Here is a 22,921-nt window from a genome sequence, read left to right on the forward strand (position 1 = left end):
CTTTCTTTTGGTGGTTTTCAGAGTCAGTAGAACGGCCTCCTTTAGTAGCCTAAGTTTTCATAACTGTGACCTTAATTGCCTAACGTCTGTAAGCTGTTGGTGTCTTAACGACCGTTCCACAAGTGCATGTTCGTTAAATGTTTTTGGTTCCTTGAATAATCAGTGAAACAGTGTTTAAACCCTACAATGAAGATCTGTGAAGTCTTTTGGATTTTTATGAATTATCTTATCTTTTTTTGCTGAGTTTATATTGGTATTACTACATCCTATGGATGTGGATACTGCTTTAAATCAAATTTCTGCAGCATTAGTATAAATGGGATCAGTACATGTTAATGATTTAATTCCTGTGCTGTTTGTAACTACCCTGGTAGGTTGACTGATTACCTGAACCAGGTTGCAGGCACTGATTTAACGTTTTAAATGTTTTCTTGAGTGGGCAGCTTTATGAAAGCCAGTCAGTAGTCACCCAGAAATTATACATCTCAGTTGATATCACATACATTATCAAGCATTTCACACATGTTTTCCAGATACTGACTGTTAACACTTGGTCTATAGCAGCTTCCCAACATAATGGGCATTAGGTGAGGCAGATGAACCTGTAGCCATATTAGATTATTTAACATGAGATCCTCTCTAATCTTTACAGGAATGTGTTTCTGAATATAATCTGCAACACTGCCCCCATTGGCATTTCTGTCTTTTCTGTAGATGTTATAACCATGTATCATACAATGAGTCCATATGGCAGAGGCAGACACATTCATAACTGGAGTTTAGAGGCCTGCCCCAATCCCGTTATAGACGGAGCCCCATCTGTGCAAAAGCCCACCATTCGATCCCATGGAATCAGTTTGTCATCAATATAGCCACGCAGCACACTGAACATCCCCTGTGCAGTTTCATGCTCGGGAATCGTGAGACAGAACAATATGTCCTCGTGAATAGCATGCCGCGACATGTAGAGAACAATGGACAATGCAGGGGCATCTCGGACCCCACAGCTAACGTCCATTTGGAGAGCGTAAGGTGGGGAGTTTGAGTCGTTCAGTCAGAGTTTCCTCTTGATTGCTAGCTATACCATCAATTCTTAGTTTCACAGTGTTATCTGACAAAGGTATTGATGTTTGTAGTTTCTGTTCCTTTCTACACATTGCTTTTACCATTTCAACTGCGGCTGGTAATATCAAAGTCTCTGCAAAAGTGTATGGTTTCATAGCGCGGGCGGGCTTTCACCGTGGGAATGATTCAAGAGCAACGGTCAAGTGTGGCAATTTGTCACGATCTAAGGTCGGTATTTGAATTTTAACTATTCAATTTTAATACATTTCATTCCGATTCTTAAGGTTAAATTACAATGATTTTGAGAGACAAAGACGACATAATACAAAATAATAATTCAACCAGGGTTTTGGAAAATCTCCCGTTGACCCCATTTTCATATGGGGTTGTGACCCGTGGTTTGGAAACCGCTGGCTTAGATTGTTGACAACATGAAAGCTATATTTTGTCTCCAATGTTTATTGAAAACAAATATACATTAGCACAATGATCACTCTTCCTCTCTCATATACATCGTTACAGTTGTTGGTTAGCTAGCTAGCAAATTGTAGCCATATTAGCATTGACATGAAATCAGTTCAAAAACCTCAAGACATGGTATCCCCACATGGCAGTTTCTTGTCATTGCGACCATCCAGAATCACAACAACAGGCTGACTTCCATTTCTTTCCTTTCTTTCCATAGAACAACATAATTAGAGTGGTGTTAGAGTGGTGTTAGAGTGGTGTTAGAGTGGTGTTAGAGAGGTGTTAGAGTGGTGTTAGAGTGGTGTTAGATGTGTGAGTCTATAATCAAGTTCGACTAAGACTGGTGTTGGATAGAGAGTGTATCATTAAACTTCCCCTTAACCTGGACATCCACCTCATGACCGGACATTCTGTGGTGGTTTGGACGTTCTACAGACCATGTCAACACCTAGGCTTTCCTATTACATCCATGATTCTTCTAATATCTACAACCCCACCCCTATTTTTCAGCTTCACCTTTTAAACTTGAAATCCTTAATTGTTGAAACTGCCAACAAAGAAGTTACTGCAAACAACAAACCAAGTCAGGGTCCTCCCCCACCCCCCCACGGACATCATAGAACACGAGAATATGTACTGATAACGATATGTACGCTGAGCAAAACAATAACAAAAGGTGCTGTTTCCCCAAAAGTGATTTTAAATGAAACACATTGTCTCTCTGAGGCCACATGCCCATGCAATAATAACACATCATTGTTGTCGTAATAGCTAACGATTAAACCCTTTTAAAAATAAAATTTATTCACACCTTTTTTTTAAATCATTGCATTATTCAAGTGTGCAATCTGGTCCTCTATAGTTTGAATATCTTGCTTCCATTTCTATACTACTATATACACTATACACTATGGTTTGGACTTCAGGTTAATAGATGCACACATGCATGTAGCATGCATGAGGCTTTGCCCACACCACATCCAAGGTAATGTAAGGATAATGTAAGGATAATGTAAACTTGTGCAGCTCATAATTTGTAACTCGACTCAACTAAGCTGGATCCCCATTTTCAGTAGCTCATTGCATTATTGCGTTGCGTTGAAGCCTAATTGTGTAGCGTATAAATTAGGCTTCAAAGACAAGCTGCAAATCGGATGTAGAAGAAAAGCAGCGTGAGCAGCACATTTTGGGTAATAAGGCCTTTAAATGTTTTCATGACAGACTTGAATTGATTTTCTCCTCTCTTCCGAAAGGTATGTTCACTACAGCTTCTTCAATGAAAGGCTCAATGGACATGCTGCAGTCAGCATGTCTATGGCCTTTTATTGTCCCCAGCAGAAGGTGCACCTGTGTAATGATCACATTGTTTAATCAGCTTCTTGATATGCAACACCTATCAGGTGAATGGAATATCTTGGCAAACGAGAAATGATCACCAACAGGGATGTAAAGACATTTGAAAGAAATAAGCTTTTTCATGGATCATTTCCTGTATTTTTTTTCATCTCGTGAAACACGGAACCAACACTTTACATGTTGCGTTTACACACTGAGTGTACAAAACATTAAGGACACCATGTCTTTCCATGACATAAACTGACAGGGGAATCCAGGTGAAAGTTCAGATCCCTTATTGATGTCACTTGCTACATCCACTTCAATCAGTGTAGATGATACTATCGAGCATTTCACACACATTGTCTAAGTACTGACTGTTAGCACTTGGTGACCTATAGAAATATCCCTAAAAGGCTTTAGATGAGGCAGGTAAACCTGCAACCCAATAACACTGGACATGAGATCTTCTCTAAACATTACAAGGAAATGGCTCTAAATATATAAAGCAACACCTCCCCCATAAGCATTCCTGTCTCTTCTGTAGATATTATATCCCTGTATTGCTACTGCGGTATCATTAAAGTAATTATCTATGTGAATCTCACAAATGGCTAATATAAAGAATGTTATCTGATGTTAGCAAGTTACTGATTTACGGAATCTTATTTCTAAGGCTACATATACAGTGTATTCAGGAAGTATTAAGGCCCCTTGACCTTTGACACATTTTTATTTAATTACAGCCTCATTCTAAAATGGATTACATTGCCCTCCCCCCCTACACACGATACCCCATAATGACAAAGCAAAAAAAACAGATTTTGGGAAATTTGGAAAAAGTTAGGCTGCCAGAAAATTCACAATTGGCCTAGGCAGGGTAGCCTAGTGGTTAGAGTGTTAGAGTGTTGGACTAGTAACCGAAAGGTTGCAAGTTCAAATCCCCGAGCTGACAAGGTACAAATCTGTCATTCTGCCCCTGAACAGGCAGTTAACCCACTGTTCCTAGGCCGTCATTGAAACTAAGAATTTCTTCTTATCTGACTTGCCTAGTCAAATAAAGGTCATTTAAAAAAATGGGCAATCAGCATGCAGTTGTCTGGACTTCACAAAGCCATGGAAGTGAACAGACAATGAAACATTGACACAATGTTATTCTCAATGGATTGGCTGTGTTGTCGAAAACATCAGACTCCTTGGAAAAACAAATGAACCTTCTGCACGTATGTGGCATTCTCTACTTTATAATATTGTTCTCCCTCTGCTACCGCTTCCCCCTCATGTGTGTGTGTGTGTGAAGTTGGGAGAGTTAGCTGAGTGTTCAGGGTTAATTTAATTTGATAATTTTTAGATACAATGTTATTACTATTGTAATGATCAAAAAGGCTGCTTTTCTACTTTGGAATGAGCTAAAAAACTTGGAAGGAAAACATTTGGCTTCAAATTTGTTTTTTTGCTGACATCTATAGAGTTTCCATATTGGTGCCGATCACTAACAATCAAATCAAATGTTATTGGTCACATACACGTATTTATCAGATGTTATTGATTCGTGTAGCGAAATGCTTGTGTTCCTAGCTCAACAGTGCAGTACTACCTAACAATTCACAACAATACACACATCAAAAAGTACAATTATTTCAATTAAGAAATATATAAATATATGGGTATTATGATGAGCATTGTCAGAGTGGCATTGACTAAAATACAGTAGAATAGAATACAGTAGATACATATGAGATGAGTAAAGCAGTATGTAAACATTATTTAAGTGACTAGTTAGTAAATACAGTAGAATAGAATACAGTAGATACATATGAGATGAGTAAAGCAGTATGTAAACATTATTTAAGTGACTAGTTAGTAAATACAGTAGAATAGAATACAGTAGATACATATGAGATGAGTAAAGCAGTATGTAAACATTATTTAAGTGACTAGTTAGTAAATACAGTAGAATAGAATACAGTATATACATATGAGATGAGTAAAGCAGTATGTAAACATTATTTAAGTGACTAGTTAGTAAATACAGTAGAATAGAATACAGTATATACATATGAGATGAGTAAAGCAGTATGTAAACATTATTTAAGTGACTAGTTAGTAAATACAGTAGAATAGAATAAAGTAGATACATATGAGATGAGTAAAGCAGTATGTAAACATTATTTAAGTGACTAGTGTTCCATTATTAAAGTGGCCAGTGATTCCATGTCTATGTATATGGGGCAGCAGTCTCTAATATGAAGGGTTGAACAACCAGGTGGTAGCTGGCTAGTGATGGCTATGTGATGGCTATTTAACAGCCTGATGGTCTATGTAGACCATCATAGATAATATTTCCAAAAAGTCGAGCTGCTCGAATCTTTGCGCCAGGAGTGGCATAAAGTCACCCAACATCAATGTGAAAGACTGGTGGAGTGCATGATAAGACACATGAAAGCTGTGATTGAAAATCAGGGTTATTCCACCAAATATTGATTTCTGAACTCTTCCTAAGTTAAAACATTAGTATTGTGTTTATTAAAAAATGAATATGAACTTATTTTATTTTCATTATTCGAGGTCTGACAACACTGCATCTTTATTGTTATTTTGGCCAGTTGTCATTTTCGGCAAATAAATGAATAAATAAATGCTCTAAATTACAATATTTTAATTTGGTATTTGGGAGAAATGCTGTCAGTAGTTTATAGAATAAAACATTTGTAATTTTACCCGAACACATCAGCCACGCTCAAGGTACTAAATGATATCATAACCGCCATCGATAAAAGACAGTACTGTGCAGCCGTCTTCATCGACCTTGCCAAGGCTTTCGACTCTGTCAATCATATTCTTATCGGCAGACTCAGTAGCCTCGGTTTTTCTAATGACTGCCTTGCCTGGTTCACCAACTACTTTGCAGACAGAGTTCAGTGTGTCAAATTGGAGGGCATGTGGTCCGGTCCTCTGGCAGTCTCTATGGGGGTGCCACAGGGTTCAATTCTCGGGCCGACTCTTTTCTCTGTATACATCAATGATGTTGCTCTTGCTGCGGCCGATTCCCTGATCCACCTCTACGCAGACGACACCATTCTGTATACTTCTGGCCCTTCCTTGGACACTGTGCTAACTTACCTCTAAACGAGCTTCATTGCCATTCAACACTCCTTCCGTGGCCTCCAACCGCTCTTAAATGCTAGTAAAACCAAATGCATGCTTTTCAACCGTTTGCTGCCTGCACCAGCACGCATGACTAGCATCACCGTGCTTCTACACCTGCATTGCTTGCTGTTTGGGGTTTTAGGCTGGGTTTCTGTACAGCACTTTGAGATATCAGCTGATGTACGAAGGGCTATATAAATAAATTTGATTTGATTTGATTTGATCACCACCCTGGATGGTTCCGACCTAGAATATGTGGACATCTATAAGTACCTAGGTGTCTGGCTAGACTGTAAACTTTCCTTCCAGACTCATATCAAACATCTCCAATCTAAAATCAAATCTAGAATCGGCTTTTTATTTCGCAACAAAGCCTCCTTCACTCACGCCGCCAAACTTACCCATGTAAAACTGACTATCCTACCAATCCTCGACTTCGGCGATGTCATCTACAAAATAGCTTCCAATACTCTATTCAGCAAACTGGATGCAGTTTATCACAGTGCCATCCGTTTTGTTACTAAAGCACCTTATACCACCCACCACTGCGACCTGTATGTTCTAGTCGGCTGGCCCTCGCTACATATTCGTCGCCAGACCCACTGGCTCCAGGTCATCTACATGTCCATGCTAGGTAAAGCTCCGCCTTATCTCAGTTCACTGGTCACGAAGGCAACACCCACCCGTAGCACGCGCTCCAGCAGGTGTATCTCACTGATCATCCCTAAAGCCAACACCTCATTTGGCCTCCTTTCCTTCCAGTTCTCTGCTGCCTGTGACTGGAACGAATTGCAAAAAATCGTTGAAGTTGGAGACTTTTATCTCCCTCACAAACTTCAAACATCTGCTATCTGAGCAGCTAACCGATCGCTGCAGCTGTACATAGTCTATCGGTAAATAGCCCACCCATTTTTACCTACCTCATCCCCATACTGTTTTTATTTATTTACTTTTTTGCTCTTTTGCACACCAGTATCTCTACCTGTACATGACCATCTGACCATTTATCACTCCAGTGTTAATCTGCTAAATTGTAATTATTTGCCTACCTCCTCATGCCTTTTGCACACAATGTATATGGACTTTTTTTCCTACTGTGTTATTGACTTGTTTATTGTTTATGCCATGTGTAACTCTGTGTTGTTGTCTGTTCACACTACTATGCTTTATCTTGGCCAGGTCGCAGTTGTAAATGAGAACTTGTTCGCAACTAGGCTACCTGGTTAAATAAAGGTGTTCTCAACTAGGCTACCTGGTTAAATAAAGGTGTTCTCAACTAGCCTACCTGGTTAAATAAAGGTGTTCTCAACTAGCCTACCTTGTTAAATAAAGGTGTTCTCAACTAGCCTACCTGGTTAAATAAAGGTGAAAAATAAAATGAATAAAAAATACTGTATAGCTGGTTGTCATTAATCATTGTACCACGTCTTTCTATTCACACAGTCTGAGTAAATCCATATTCAGGAGCAGAGAACAGAACATCATCTCTCCAGAAAGGTGTCTATCAGTATATTCAGGAGCAGAGAACAGAACATAATCTCTTCAGAAAGGTGTGTATCTGTAAATTCAGGAGCAGAGAACAGAACATTGTCTCTCCAGAAAGGTGAGTATCAGTATATTCAGGAGCAGAGAACAGAACATCGTCTCTCCAGAAAGGTATGTATCTGCATATTCAGGAGCAGAGAACAGAACATCATCTCTTCAGAAAGGTGTGTATCTGTAAATTCAGGAGCAGAGAACAGAACATTGTCTCTCCAGAAAGGTGAGTATCAGTATATTCAGGAGCAGAGAACAGAACATCGTCTCTCCAGAAAGGTATGCATCTGCATATTCAGGAGCAGAGAACAGAACATCATCTCTTCAGAAAGGTGTTTATCTGTATATTCAGGAGCAGAGAACAGAACATTGTCTCTCCAGAAAGGTGTGTATCAGTATATTCAGGAGCAGAGAACAGAACATCATCTCTCCAGAAAGGTGTGTATCAGTATATTCAGGAGCAGAGAACAGAACATCATCTCTCCAGAAAGGTGTGTATCAGTATATTCAGGAGCAGAGAACAGAACATCATCTCTCCAGAAAGGTGTGTATCTGTATATTCAGGAGCAGAGAACAGAACATCATCTCTCCAGAAAGGTGTGTATCAGTATATTCAGGAGCAGTAGATCCCACTTCTCCCCCAAAACAAGGACACAGATCAACTACAAGTACTACCTCCACCCAGCAACTGCCAACCCAGACCCCACCCCTTCCCCTCCCCAAACACAAGGACACAGACAAACAGTTAAATATTCCACCAAACCAGCCATCAAACTGCAGTCTCAAATCTCAAGCAGAAAAAATCTATTTATTCATGGATGACATTCATACAAAGCTTTCCCTCACCCTCCATTTGGCAAATCTGGCCATAACTCCTTCCTCTTAATTCCTGTTTACAAGCAAAAGCTCAAACAGGAAGTACCAGAAAGGCGCTCAATTGAAGTGGTGTAATGAAGCAGACACTACAATCGTGACCAAAAGTTTTGAGAATGACACAAATATAAATTTTCACAAAATCTGCTGCCTCAGTTTGTATGGTGGCAAATTGTACAGTATATACTACAGAAAGTTATGAAGAGTGATCAGATGAATTGCAATTAAATGAACTGAATCCCCCCCAAAACATTTCCACTGCATTTCAGCCCTGCCACAAAAGGACCAGCTGACATCATGTCAGTGATTCTCTCGTTAACACAGGTGATTGTTGATGAGGACAAGGCTGGAGATCACTCTGTTATGCTGATTGAGTTCGAATAACAGACTGAAGCTTCAAAAGGAAGGTGGTTCTTGGAATCATTGTTCTTCCTCTGTCAAGCATGGTTACCTGCAAGGAAACACGTGCCGTCATCATGACGTGCCGTCATTGCTGCCAGTAAGATTGCACCTAAATCAACCATTTATCGGATCATCAAGAACTTCAAGGAGCGGTTCAATTATTGAGAAGAAGGCTTCAGGAGGCCCAAGAAAGTCCAGCAAGCGCCAGGACCGTCTCCTAAAGTTGATTCAGCTGCGGGATCGGGGCACCACCAGTACAGAGCTTGCTCAGGAATGGCAGCAGGCAGGTGTGAGTGCATCTGCACGCACAGTGAGGCAAAGACTTTGAGGATGGCCTGGTGTCAAGAAGGGCAGCAAAGAAGCCACTTCTCTCCAGGAAATACATAAGGGACAGACTGATATTCTGCAAAAGGTACAGGGATTGGACTGCCGAGGACTGGGGTAAAGTCATTTTCTCTGATGAATCCCCTTTCTGATTGTTTGGGGCATCCGGAAAAAAGCTTGTCCGGAGAAGACAAGGTGAGCGCTACCATCAGTCCTGTGTCATGCCAACAGTAAAGCATCCTGAGACCATTCATGTGTGGGGTTGCTTCTCAGCCAAGGGAGTGGGCTTACTCACAATTTTGCCTAAGATCACAGCCATGAATCAAGAATGGTACCAACACATCCTCCGAGAGCAACTTCTCCCAACCATCCAGGAACAGTTTGGTGATGAACAATGCCTTTTCCAGCATGATGGAGCACCTTGCCATAAGGAAAACGTGATAACTAAGTGGCTCGGGGAACAAAACATTAATATTTTGTGTCCATGGCTAGGAAATTCCCCAGCCCTTAATCCCATTGAGAACTTGTGGTCAATCCTCAAGAGGCGGGTGGACAAACAAAAACCCACAAATTCTGACAAACTCCAAGCATTGATTATGCAAGAATGGGCTACCATCAGTCAGGATGTGGCCCAGAAGTTAATTGACAGCATGTCAGGGCAGATTGCAGAAGTCTTGAAAAAGAAGGGTCAACACTACTAATATTGACTCTTTGCATCAACTTCATGTAATTGTCAATAAAAGCCTTTGACACTTATGAAATGCTTGTAATTATACTTCAGTATTCCATAGTAACATCTGACAAAAATATCTAAAGACACTGAGGCAGCAGACTTCGTGAAAATTAATATTTGTGTCATTCTCAAAACTTTTGGCCACGACTGCAAGTTTGGGGATTGTTTTGCTAGCGCTGATGGTAATATGCATCAACGGCGTAGTCCCCACAGTGATGGTACGTACAAATCCTAACCAAAAAGCCATAGATTACAGGAAACATCTGCACTGAGCTGAAGGCTGGAGCTGCCGCTTTCAAGGAGTGGGACACACAACCCGGAATGTTATAAGAAATCCCGCTATGCCCTCAGATGAACCATCAAACAGGCAAATCATCAATACAGGATTAAGATTGAATCGTTCTACACCGGCTCTGATGCTCAGATGTTGCAGGGCTTGGAAACTATTACAGATTACAAAGGGAAGCACAGACACAAGCTGCACCAGTGACGCGAGCCTACCAGACGAGCTAAATGCCTTCTATGCTGGCTTCGAGGCAAGAAACACTGAACCATGCATGAGAGCACCAGCTGTTCACGGATGACTGTGTGATCACGCGCTCAGTAGCCGATGTGAGTAAGACCTTTAAACAGGTTAACATTCACAAGGCTGTAGGGCCGGATGGATTACCTGGACATGTACTCAGAGCATTTGATGAACAGCTGGCAAGTGTCTTCACCGACATTTTCAACCTCTCCTTGGCCCAGTCTGTAATATCCAGATGTTTCAAGCAGACCACCATAGCCCCTGTACCCTAGACCACCAAGTTAACCTGTCTGTCGTTCTGCCCCTGAGCAAGGCAGTTATCCAACTGTTCCCCGGGTGCCGACGATGTGGATGTCGATTAGTGCAGCCCCCCACACCTCTCTGATTCAGAAGACACATTTCAGTTGAATGCATTCAGTTGTACAACTGACTAGTTATCCCCCTTTTCCTTCTAAATTACTATTGCACCGTAGAACTTACATTTGTATCCATGAACTGATTTGAAAGGCTGATCATGGCTCATATCAACACCATCATCCCAGACACCCTGGACCCACTCCAATTCACATACCACCCCAACAGATTCACAGATGAAGCAATCTCTATTGTGCTCCACACTGCCTTTTCCCACCTGGACATAAGGAACACCTACTTGAGAATGCTGTTCAATGTCTACAGCTGAGTGTTCAACACCATAGTGCCCTCCAAGCTCCTCACTAAGCTAAGGACCCTGGGATTAAACACCTTCCTCTGCAATCGGATACTGTTTAAAGGTCTTACTCACATCTGCTGCAGAGAGCGTGATCACACAGTCGTCCAGAACAGCTGATGCTCTCATCAATGCTTCAGTGTTACTTGCCTCGAAGTGAGCATAGAAGTTATTTTGCTCGTCTGGTAGGTTTCTGTCACTGTAATAGTTTGCAAGCCGTGCCATATCCGATGAGCGTTGGAGCCGGTGTTGTACGATTCGATCTTAGTCCTGTATTGACACTTTGCCTGTTTGATGGTTCGTCGGAGGGCATAAGCTTCTGGGTTAGAGTCCCGCTCCTTGAAAGTGGCAGCTCTACCCTTTAGCTCAGTGCAAATGTTCCCTGTAATCCATGGCTTCTGGTTAGGGTATGTACGCACATTCAATGTGGGGATGACGTCCTCGATGCACTTATTGATAAAGCCAGTGACTGATGTGGTGTACTCCTCAATGCCATTGGAAGAATTCCGGGACATATTCCAGTCTGTGCTAACAAAACAGTCCTGTAGTTTAGCATCTGCTTCATCTGACCACTTTTTTATAGACCGAGCATCTGGTGTTTCCTGCTTAAAATTGTGCATGTAAGCAGGAATCAGGAGGTTGGAATTATGATTTGCCAAATGGAGGGAGAGCTTTATACGCATCTCTGTGTGTGGAGTAAAGGTGGTCTAGAACTTTTGCACGTTTGACATGCTGAAAGAAATGAGGTAAAACTGATTTAAGTTTCTCTGCATTAAAGTCAATGGCCAATTGGCATATATATTACTGAAACAAAATTTCCACTTGGGCGAGGATATTGGAAATGTAATCAAAGCCTCTTGGATTGAAACTTGTTTTCAACCTGTTCGGGCTAGGTGTTCCGTGAGTGGGACACCTGCCGACAACATCCGGTGAAATTGGAGGGAATTCAAATAAAAAATCGTAATATTAAACATTCATGAAAATACAAGTGTCTTACATCATTCAAAAGCTTAGAATCCTGTTAATCGATTTACAAAAGACTTTACGGCGAAAGCAAAGCATGCGATTGTCTGAGGACACCGCCACACATCAACATATTTTTCAACCAGCACAGACATCACAAATAGCGATAAAAAAATCACTTACTTTTGAAGATCTTCCTCTGTTTGCAATCCCAAAGGGTCCCAGCTACACAATGAATGGTTGTTTTGTTTGATAAAGTCCTTCTTTATATCCCAAAAAGTCAATTTAGTTGGCGCCATTGATTTCAGTAATCTACTCGTTCAACATGCAGACAAAGGAATACAAAAAGTTATTGGTAGGGTTCGTCCAAACAAGTCAAATGACGTTTCTAATTAATCTCAGGTACTCTAATATCTAAATAAACGATAATATTTCATACGGAAAGTAGTATGTTCAATAGGAAAGAAAAGAACGAACTATACACGAACTGACTTTTCCAACTTAACATACAATACTGTTCGAATGTTTGGGGTCATTTAGAAATGTCTTTGTTTTTGAAAGAAAAGCACATTTTTATTACCATTAAAATAACATCAAATTGATCAGAAATACAGTGTGCACATTGTTCATGTTGTAAATGACTATTGTAGCTGGAAACGACCGATTTTTAGTGGAATATCTACATAGGCGTACAGAGGCCCATTATCAGCAACCATCACTCCTGTGTTACAATGGCATGTTGTGTTAGCTAATCCAAGTTTATAATTTTAAAAGGCTAATTGATCAATAGAATACCCTTTTGCAGTTATGTTAGTGAAGGGTTAAAGTTGATATTGGGGGTCTTCTCAAGACCCCCACCACTGATTATGTTGTAATTAATTTGCTTACGTGCCATTGTACTGATGCTCACTCTATAGCTGAATATTAAGGCCTCTGTCTGTGCCTAGCTCTCTGCCAAAACACGCAGGAACCACGGCGTCTGTGAGAAAAGGTGAGAAAAGGGACTGTGGGTGATAGCGAGACACAGAGAGACAGCGTCTGTTTTTCTCTGATACTATGGCAGATTTGCATAACGCTGAAACAGGTTCTCAGAAACCTCGTGTTAAGAATAACTGGGTCTTTTAGCTGCACATGAAGGGTTTGACATAGGAGATCACACCATCAGGTGTGACCTCGGGTATATAAGATCCAGTCTTTCTTTTGTTCGGGGCAGAACTCAGGAGAGACATAAGTTGTATGTTCTGTCTACAACTGTACTCTAATTAAAATATCTTAATGTTAAATATGCACATTTAGTGTATTCATTATTTGTTAAGTAAATAACAGAGCCCAGAAAAGTGGAACCAACATTAGCAGAAAATTGTTGTTCTGATTAAAGAAGCATTAAAAATGTCTTTCTTTAGACTAGCTGAGTATCTGGAGCATCAGCATTTGTGGGTTCGATTACAGGCTCAAAATGGCCAGAAACAAAGCCCTTTCTTCTGAAACTAGTCAGTCTATTCTTCTTCTGAGAAATGAAGGCTGTTCCATCCAAGAAACTGAAGATCTCATGCAACGCTGTGTACTACTCCCTTCACAGAACAGTGCAAACTGGCCCTAACCAGAATAGAATGAGGAGTGGGAGGCCCCGGTGCACAACTGAGCAAGAGGACAAGTACATGAGAGTGTCTAGTTTGAGAAACAGTCCTCAACTGACAGCTTCATTAAATAGTAACCGCAAAACACCAGTCTCAACGTCGACAGTGAAGAGACGACTCTGGGATGCTGGCCTTATAGGCAGAGTTGCAAAGAAAACGTTGTATCTCAGACTGGCCAATAAAAAGAAAAGATTGGCAAAAGAACACAGGCACTGGACAGATGAACTCTGCCTAGAAAGCCAGCATCCCAGAGTTTTCAGTAAGGATCTCTCTGTACCTTGCTCCGTTCATCTTCTCCTCGATGCTGACTAGTATCCCAGTTCCTTCCTCTGTAAAATATCCCCAAAACATGATGCTGCCACCACCATGCTTCACCGTAGGGATGGTGCCAGGTTTCCTCCAGACGTTACGCTTGTCATTCAGGCCAAAGAGTTCAATCTTGGTTTCATCAGAACAGAGAATCTTGTTTCTCATGGTCAGAGTCCTTTAGGTGCCTTGTGGAAATCTCCAAGTGGGCTGTCATGTGCATTTTACTGAGTAGTTGCTTCCGTCTGGCCACTCAACCATAAAGGCCTGATTAGTGGAGTGCTGCAGAGATGGTTGTCCTTCTGAAAGATTCTGCCATCTCCATAGAGGAACTCTGGAGCTCTTTCAGAGTGACAATTGTGTTCTTGGTCACATCCCTGACCAAGGCCCTTCTCCCTTGAATGCTCAGTTTGGCCGGGCGGCCAGCTCTTCAAAGAGTCTTGGTGGTTCCAAATTTCTTCCATTTAAGACTGATGGAGGCCACTGTGTTCTTGGGATCCTTCATTGCTGCAGAATCTTTGTTGGTCCCTTTCCTCACATCTGTTCCTTGATACAATCCTGTCTCTGAGCTCTACGGACAATTCCTTCCACCTCATGGCTTGGTTTCTGCTGTGACATGCCCTGTCAACTGTGGGAGCTTTTATAGACAGGTGTGTGCCTTTCCAACATTCCAACCTTCCAACTTCCTATGGCTTGTTTTAAACATTTTGATATTTTGGAGATTATTTCATTTTCAAATAACTGAAAGTGAGAGGTTGTAATCTATATAAAGGGAATAAGGCCATTCTTGAACATGGGGTGAGACATTCTTATTTATCTGCCAGAGAACCAGTTTGGATTTAAATTAACTTTGGTGAGACTGAAGCCTTTGTGAGAGGTCTATTGCTTTAATATTTAATAATATTCACCCTCTGAATTCATCTCCAAAATATAAATAGGCCCGTTTAATTTTGACTAGCTGGCCATTCCAAATAAAATGGAAAACACCAAGGACATAAGGACATGGTAATTCCACAAATGTTATTACTCCAACACAATTTACCCTCAAACATTTTTTAAAGCAACCTAGATTGACTACAATCCTATTCTTCCACGCTCCACATTGTTTTCCTGCTAGAACAGTTTTTTTTATATATAAAGGATGAACCAAAGTACCATGAAAAAGGTTCTCCACACCCTAAAAAAGGTTCTCCACACCCTAAAAAAGGTACTCCACAGCCTAAAAAAGGTTTCCCCTGCAGTGAAAAAGTTAAAAAACCTTTTTGGTACTAGCACCTTGTTTTTGAGAGAGCAATAACAACATCAGCCCATATCTTCATTAACTAATGAATTCCGTTTTGTTCTCCCAGGCTATTGTACAAGCAGCCCAGTGTCTTGGTGGGGTGAGTAGTGTTGCTACGTTATGTTATCTCATTGTTATCTTCCACATCAGCGTGTAGCCTAGTTTACCTCACGTCTTTTCATGGGACTTTAACTGCAAAAACATTGAGCAGAGAATCAGAACAACACAGTCAGGCTTGATCTGTATATATATATATATATATTTTTTTTTACCTTTATTTAACTAGGCAAGTCAGTTATGAACAAATTCTTATTTTCAATGACGGCCTAGGAACAGTGGGTTAACTGCCTGTTCAGGGGCAGAATGACAGATTTGTACCTTGTCAGCTCGGGGATTTGAACTTGCAACCTTCCGGTTACTAGTCCAACGCTCTAACCACTAGGTTACCCTGTAAACATTGAGATCATAATCAGTACAACACAGTCCGGCTTCATCTTGTTTTGTTTCTTTAGTCGTACTGATGTGGTGGCAGTCACCCCGTGGTTGGCACCCATCGTCTGGGAAGGAACCTTTGACCCTGACCTCGTCGACACAATCTACAAGTCCATGAACATCACCATAGCAACCACAGTGTTTGCCGTTGGAAAGTGAGTAGCCTACAACCTTTCCCAAATATTCAAAAAGGGAAATTAAACTGTCAATATTTTTTATAAACACTGAAACTACACTGAGTGTACAAACATTATGAACACCTGCTTTCTCCATAACAGACTGACCAGGTGAATCCAGGTGAAAGCTATGATCCCTTATTGATGTCACTTGTTAAATCCACTTCAATCAGTGTAGACAAAGAGGAGAAGACAGGTTAAAGAAGGATTGTTAAGCCTCAACACATTTAAGACATGGATTGTGTTTGTGTGACATTCCGATGGTGAATGGGCAAGACAAAAACAACACTGTGTATGAGGACATAACATGTGTGACATTCCGATGGTGAATGGGCATGTCGTGTCTTTGGCTATGCCGGATTAAGTGATATGACATGCTATTCTATAAAATCCTTTCTCCGTAATTAATATTACCTGATTGAGCTAATAATGTCAAAGTCGGGGAACAACGAAATAATATTTATAGAGCTGTTATCTTCCAAATAAACTCTTAAAGACCTAGTAATATTCTACATCAATAGCAGTCAATATTAATCGTCACCTTAATTCTGTCTCATCTGAAAGTTGTAAATTCTTGGTTATCTTCACGAACCCTGGCTAACAAGTTGAATCAGCAATATAAAATTGGGTTTAATTATTTATTTACTAAATATCTAACTAATGACACAGAATTACATATACAAAGAATGAATCATATCTTGATTACAAATTACGTCATAAAGGAAAACGTCCCTAGCGGGCGGAACAGATATGACAGCTTGTTACACAAAAGAAAAGGGGCTGGGTTTGAGTGAAAGAGCGGGAAGACTGAGGGACAAAGGGAGAGACAAAGAGGAGACAGGATAAAGAAGGATTGTTAAGCCTCGACACATTTAAGACATGGATTGTGTTTGTGTGACATTCCGATGGTGAATGGGCAAGACAAAAACCACACTGTGTATGAGGACATGACCAGCTATGGGAAGCATTGGAGTAAACCTGGGAATCCCTGTGGAACGCTTTCAGCACCTAGTAGAGTGTATGAGGACATGACCAGCTATGGGAAGCATTGGAGTCAACATGGGCCAGAATCCCTGAAAACGATGTAAACCATATGCCAGTCACCAGATCTCAATCCAATGAGGCAGTACCTGAGATAGCGTTTTCACGACTATCAACAAAACACCAAATTATCCCTCCGACAGAGTTCCAGACACTCGTAGAATCTTTGCCAAGGTGCATTAGAGCTGTTCTGGTGGCTAGTGGTAGCCCAAGGTTGCTGGTGGTGGCCCAAGGTTGCTGGTGGTGGCCCAAGTTTGCTGGTGGTGGCACAAGGTTGCTGGTGGTGGCCCAAGGTGGCTGGTGGTAACCCAAGGTGGTTGGTGGTAACCCAAGGTGGCTGGTGGTAACCCAAGGTGGCTGGTGGAGGCCCAAGGTGGCTGGTGGTGCCCCAAGGTGGCTGGTGGTGCCCCAAGGTAGCTGGTGGAGGCCCAAGGTGGCTGGTGGAGGCCCAAGGTGGCTGGTGGAGGCCCAAGGTGGCTGGTGGAGGCCCAAGGTGGCTGGTGGAGGCCCAAGGATGCTGGTGGTGGCCCAAGGTTGCTGGTGGTGGCCCAAGGTGGCTGGTGGTGGACCAAGGATGCTGGTGGTGGCCCAAAGTTGCTGGTGGAGGCCCAAGGTGGCTGGTGGAGGCCCAAGGTGGCTGGTGGTGGCCCAAGGTGGCTGGTGGTGGCCCAAGGTGGCTGGTGGTGGCCCAAGGATGCTGGTGGTGGCCCAAGGTGGCTGGTGGAGGCCCAAGGTTGCTGGTGGTGGCCCAAGGTGGCTGGTGGTGGCCCAAGGTGGCTGGTGGTGGCCCAAGGATGCTGGTGGAGGCCCAAGGTGGCTGGTGGAGGCCCAAGGTGGCTGGTGGTGGCCCAAGGTGGCTGGTGGTGGCCCAAGGTGGCTGGTGGTGGCCCAAGGATGCTGGTGGTGGCCCAAGGTGGCTGGTGGTGGACCAAGGTTGCTGGTGGAGGACCAAGGTGGCTGGTGGTGGACCAAGGTGGCTGGTGGTGGACCAAGGTTGCTGGTGGAGAACCAAGGTGGCGGCCCAACTCTCTATTAAGATGCTTTATGTTGATGTTTCCTATATTTTGACAGTTACCTGTGTGCCTTTAAATTCTGACAGATACGTCCGCTTTCTCCGAGATTTCCTGGAGACAGCAGAGAAGCACTTCATGGTCGACTTCAACGTGCGCTACTACGTTTTCACAGATCGGCCCGACGATGTTCCATCAGTGAACCTGTCTCAGGGGAGACATTTAAGTGTGATCCAGGTGCCAGGTTCAAACCGCTGGCAGGAGATATCAGCCCGGAGGATGGAGATCATCCAGACAGCCATCGAACGTCAGATCAGCAGGGAGGCTGACTACATCTTCTGTCTGGACGTGGACAGCAAGTTCCACGCTCGCTGGGGAGCCGAGTCTCTGGGCAGGCTGGTTGCTGTGATTCACCCATGGTTCTACCAGGCGACCCGTGACCACTTCACATACGAACGGCGTCCAGCCTCGACAGCCTACATCCCCATGGATGAGGGAGATTACTACTATGCCGGGGCCCTGTTTGGAGGATTCGTGGAGGATGTGTACACACTAACAAAGGTATGCCGGAACCAGCTTGAAGAGGACGCGAGGAATTCCATCGAGGCTGCCTGGCAGGAGGAGAGTCACCTCAACAGGTACCTGCTTTACAACAAGCCCAGCAAGCTGTTGTCTCCAGAGTACCAGTGGGATGACAAGAAGACCAATACCAAAGAGGTCAAAGTCATTCGCTTCTCTTCTGTCGTTAAAAACTATGCTGAAATTCGTCCCAATGTATAGGACTAGGAATTGGATATTCGACCGACAGAAGAAAAACTGAGGTTTGGGTTAATGTTAGGTTAAGTTCAGGTATAGCTTCACTGAGGTTTGGGTTAATGTTAGGTTAAGTTCAGGTATAGCTTCACTGAGGTTTGGGTTAATGTTAGGTTAAGTTCAGGTATAGCTTCACTGAGGTTTGGGTTAATGTTAGGTTAAGTTCAGGTATAGCTTCACTGAGGTTTGGGTTAATGTTAGGTTAAGTTCAGGTATAGCTTCACTGAGGTTTGGGTTAATGTTAGGTTAAGTTCAGGTTTAGCTTCACTGAGGTTTGGGTTAATGTTAGGTTATGTTCAGGTATAGCTTCACTGAGGTTTGGGTTAATGTTAGGTTAAGTTCAGGTATAGCTTCACTGAGGTTTGGGTTAAGGTTAGGTTAAGTTCAGGTATAGCTTCACTGAGGTTTGGGTTAAGGTTAGGTTAAGTTCAGGTATAGCTTCACTGAGGTTTGGGTTAAGGTTAGGTTAAGTTCAGGTATCGCTTCACTGAGGTTTGGGTTAATGTTAGGTTAAGTTCAGGTATAGCTTCACTGAGGTTTGGGTTAATGTTAGGTTAAGTTCAGGTATAGCTTCACTGAGGTTTGGGTTAAGGTTAGGTTAAGTTCAGGTATAGCTTCACTGAGGTTTGGGTTAAGGTTAGGTTAAGTTCAGGTATAGCTTCACTGAGGTTTGGGTTCATGTTAGGTTAAGTTCAGGTATAGCTTCACTGAGGTTTGGGTTAAGATTAGGTTAAATTCAGGTATAGCTTCACTGAGGTTAGGGTTAATGTTAGGTTAGGTTAAGTTCAGGTATAGCTTCACTGAGGTTTGGGATAAGGTTAGGTTAAGTTCAGGTATAGCTTCACTGAGGTTTGGGTTAATGTTAGGTTAAGTTCAGGTATAGCTTCACTGAGGTTTGGGTTAAGGTTAGGTTAAGTTCAGGTATAGCTTCACTGAGGTTTGGGTTAAGGTTAGGTTAAGTTCAGGTATAGCTTCACTGAGGTTTGGGTTCATGTTAGGTTAAGTTCAGGTATAGCTTCACTGAGGTTTGGGTTAAGATTAGGTTAAATTCAGGTATAGCTTCACTGAGGTTAGGGTTAATGTTAGGTTAGGTTAAGTTCAGGTATAGCTTCACTGAGGTTTGGGATAAGGTTAGGTTAAGTTCAGGTATAGCTTCACTGAGGTTTGGGTTAATGTTAGGTTAAGTTCAGGTATAGCTTCACTGAGGTTTGGGTTAAGGTTAGGTTAAGTTCAGGTATAGCTTCACTGAGGTTTGGGTTAAGGTTAGGTTAAGTTCAGGTATAGCTTCACTGAGGTTTGGGTTAGGGTTAGGAAAAGGTATAAAATCTCACATTGGATATACAGCTGTCTGGCGCCATTCATTTTCTGTTGGTGAAATATATACACTGACATAAAACTACTATTTTAAATGTACTGTATATCAGTCACTGTTGTAGTTTATGGATAATAACGTTCTTCATTTATAGGAAAATAAATATTTTTTATTACCTTATTCATTCTGTATTCTGTAGCCTATCTACTGTGTATGTTGATTACTGTGAAAAACATCAAGAAATATCATGTTTCAAAAAAGATTACGATTATGTGTATTTTTCTTGAAATAAATAGTTAACCACTTTCAGAATGTTTGTGTTATTTCACTACTTGTTATATTTTCCACAGCCTAACTAAAAACAACATCTCCCCTGTGACAACGATATGCGGTGTATGAGTAACTAACCAGTGGTTTAGTGGAGAGATGGAGAAATAGGGATTTGTTGCCATTGGGATTCCATCAATAGATGTGTAGATCAGACAAGACACAGCGGTGGACTGAATTGTCATTCAGAAAAACATTAGCATAATGACAATGTGGAGCTGGTATTCCTTTCCAGAAACAAGCCCTAACCACTAGACACATACCGTAAACTGTATGAAAACAAAGGGAAATACCGCTTTAAAAAGGTCATATGGAGGTAAAAACATCCTGCCAATGACAAGGCAAAAGGGGAAATCCTTCAATTCAAGTTGTACCATCTAATCCATGTCATGTAAGGGATAATCAATGAGGGGCTAAGGGTTCAATGGAATATAATGACATGGAAGGTGTGTTCTATGACGCGCTAGGGGATTAGATTTGACCATTTAAAACCACCATTTTATATAATCCATTTAAAATGATTGAGGATGACAAGTTAAAATTGAAAATACTTGAACATATATATATATATATATATATATACACAGATTATAATATGAAAAGTTATAACTACATTGAACAAACAATATCAACTCAACATGCAACAATTTAAATAGAATTAGTACTGAGTTACAGTTCTTATAAGGAAACCAGTCAATGTAAATAAATTCACCAGGCACTAATCTGTTGATTTCACATGACTGGAAATACAGATATGTATCTGTTGGTCAAAGATGCCTTTAAAAAAGGTAGGGGCGTGGATCAGACAACTAGTCAGTATCTGGTGTGACCATCATCAAGTAGGGGCGTGGATCAAAGGAGGTGTTGGCTTTGGGGATGACCAGTGAGATATACCTGCAGGAGCGCGTGCTACGGGTGGGTGTTATTATGGTGACCAGTGAGATATACCTGCAGGAGCGCGTGCTACGGGTGGGTGTTATTATGGTGACCAGTGAGATATACCTGCAGGAGCGCGTGCTACGGGTGGGTGTTATTATGGTGACCAGTGAGATATACCTGCAGGAGCGCGTGCTATGGGTGGGTGTTATTATGGTGACCAGTGAGATATACCTGCAGGAGCGCGTGCTATGGGTGGGTGTTATTATGGTGACCAGTGAGATATACCTGCAGGAGCGCGTGCTACGGGTGGGTGTTATTATGGTGACCAGTGAGATATACCTGCAGGAGCGCGTGCTACGGGTGGGTGTTATTATGGTGACCAGTGAGATATACCTGCAGGAGCGCGTGCTACGGGTGGGTGTTATTATGGTGACCAGTGAGATATACCTGCAGGAGCGCGTGCTACGGGTGGGTGTTATTATGGTGACCAGTGAGATATACCTGCAGGAGCGCGTGCTATGGGTGGGTGTTATTATGGTGACCAGTGAGATATACCTGCAGGAGCGCGTGCTACGGGTGGGTGTTATTATGGTGACCAGTGAGATATACCTGCAGGAGCGCGTGCTACGGGTGGGTGTTATTATGGTGACCAGTGAGATATACCTGCAGGAGCGCGTGCTATGGGTGGGTGTTATTATGGTGACCAGTGAGATATACCTGCAGGAGCGCGTGCTATGGGTGGGTGTTATTATGGTGACCAGTGAGATATACCTGCAGGAGCGCGTGCTATGGGTGGGTGTTATTATGGTGACCAGTGAGATATACCTGCAGGAGCGCGTGCTACGGGTGGGTGTTATTATGGTGACCAGTGAGATATACCTGCAGGAGCGCGTGCTACGGGTGGGTGTTATTATGGTGACCAGTGAGATATACCTGCAGGAGCGCGTGCTATGGGTGGGTGTTATTATGGTGACCAGTGAGATATACCTGCAGGAGCGCGTGCTATGGGTGGGTGTTATTATGGTGACCAGTGAGATATACCTGCAGGAGCGCGTGCTACGGGTGAGTGTTATTATGGTGACCAGTGAGATATACCTGCAGGAGCGCGTGCTACGGGTGAGTGTTATTATGGTGACCAGTGAGCTGAGATAACAGAGAGACCGTTTTTTGGACTGATTTGTTTGTCCAAATCAATGTTTTTTTTGCAAACAATTGTCTTCGTTCATTTACATGCACTATCATTTTTAAGTGTAAAACAGAGAGAGATAGAGTGTGTGACCTTACTTAAGGTTAGTGTGTGTCTGAGCAGTTTTCTCTGTGTCTTCTGTCAGAGGAGGAGATGTGCTGTTAGAACTAGCAGGATGTTGATGTGATTCTAGTCTGTCAGAACAGGAGATACTAGTCCAAGCCAGAAGCAGGTAAAAAAAGAGCAGATGCTCTGAGCTTCACTACCAAGACCAAGCTACTACTACTAGCCAGCTCAGGTACTCTCAACATTCTCTGATTCTGAGCTACACTACCAAGACCAAGCTACTACTTCTACTGCCACTGTGTTACTAGCC

At 42.3% G+C, this 22,921-nt stretch overlaps 1 protein-coding gene across 5 annotated transcripts in view; it reads left to right on the top strand.

Moving 5' to 3' along the window:
* The window catches only part of LOC109886141 (globoside alpha-1,3-N-acetylgalactosaminyltransferase 1), a 53,404-nt gene that overhangs the window by 22,458 nt on the left and 8,025 nt on the right, over window positions 1-22,921 (top strand). The window contains exons 4-8 of one of the 5 annotated variants that reach the window (XR_004209463.1): window positions 7,462-7,515; window positions 15,377-15,409; window positions 15,822-15,956; window positions 18,118-20,091; window positions 20,136-20,462. Coding sequence is in view for 2 of the 5 variants with exons in the window: in XM_031821524.1 (XP_031677384.1) it covers window positions 7,462-7,515; window positions 15,377-15,409; window positions 15,822-15,956; window positions 18,118-18,808 (913 nt within the window). In the remaining 3 variants the exon portion in view is untranslated. Of the gene's footprint in view, window positions 1-7,461; window positions 7,516-15,376; window positions 15,410-15,821; window positions 15,957-18,117; window positions 20,463-22,921 lie in introns of those variants that run through there. The other 4 variants (XR_004209465.1, XR_004209464.1, XM_031821524.1 and 1 more) reach the window with 4 other exon arrangements.

Source organism: Oncorhynchus kisutch, unplaced genomic scaffold (genome assembly GCF_002021735.2).
Source record: "Oncorhynchus kisutch isolate 150728-3 unplaced genomic scaffold, Okis_V2 scaffold3988, whole genome shotgun sequence".
Taxonomy (NCBI): Eukaryota; Metazoa; Chordata; class Actinopteri; order Salmoniformes; family Salmonidae; genus Oncorhynchus; species Oncorhynchus kisutch.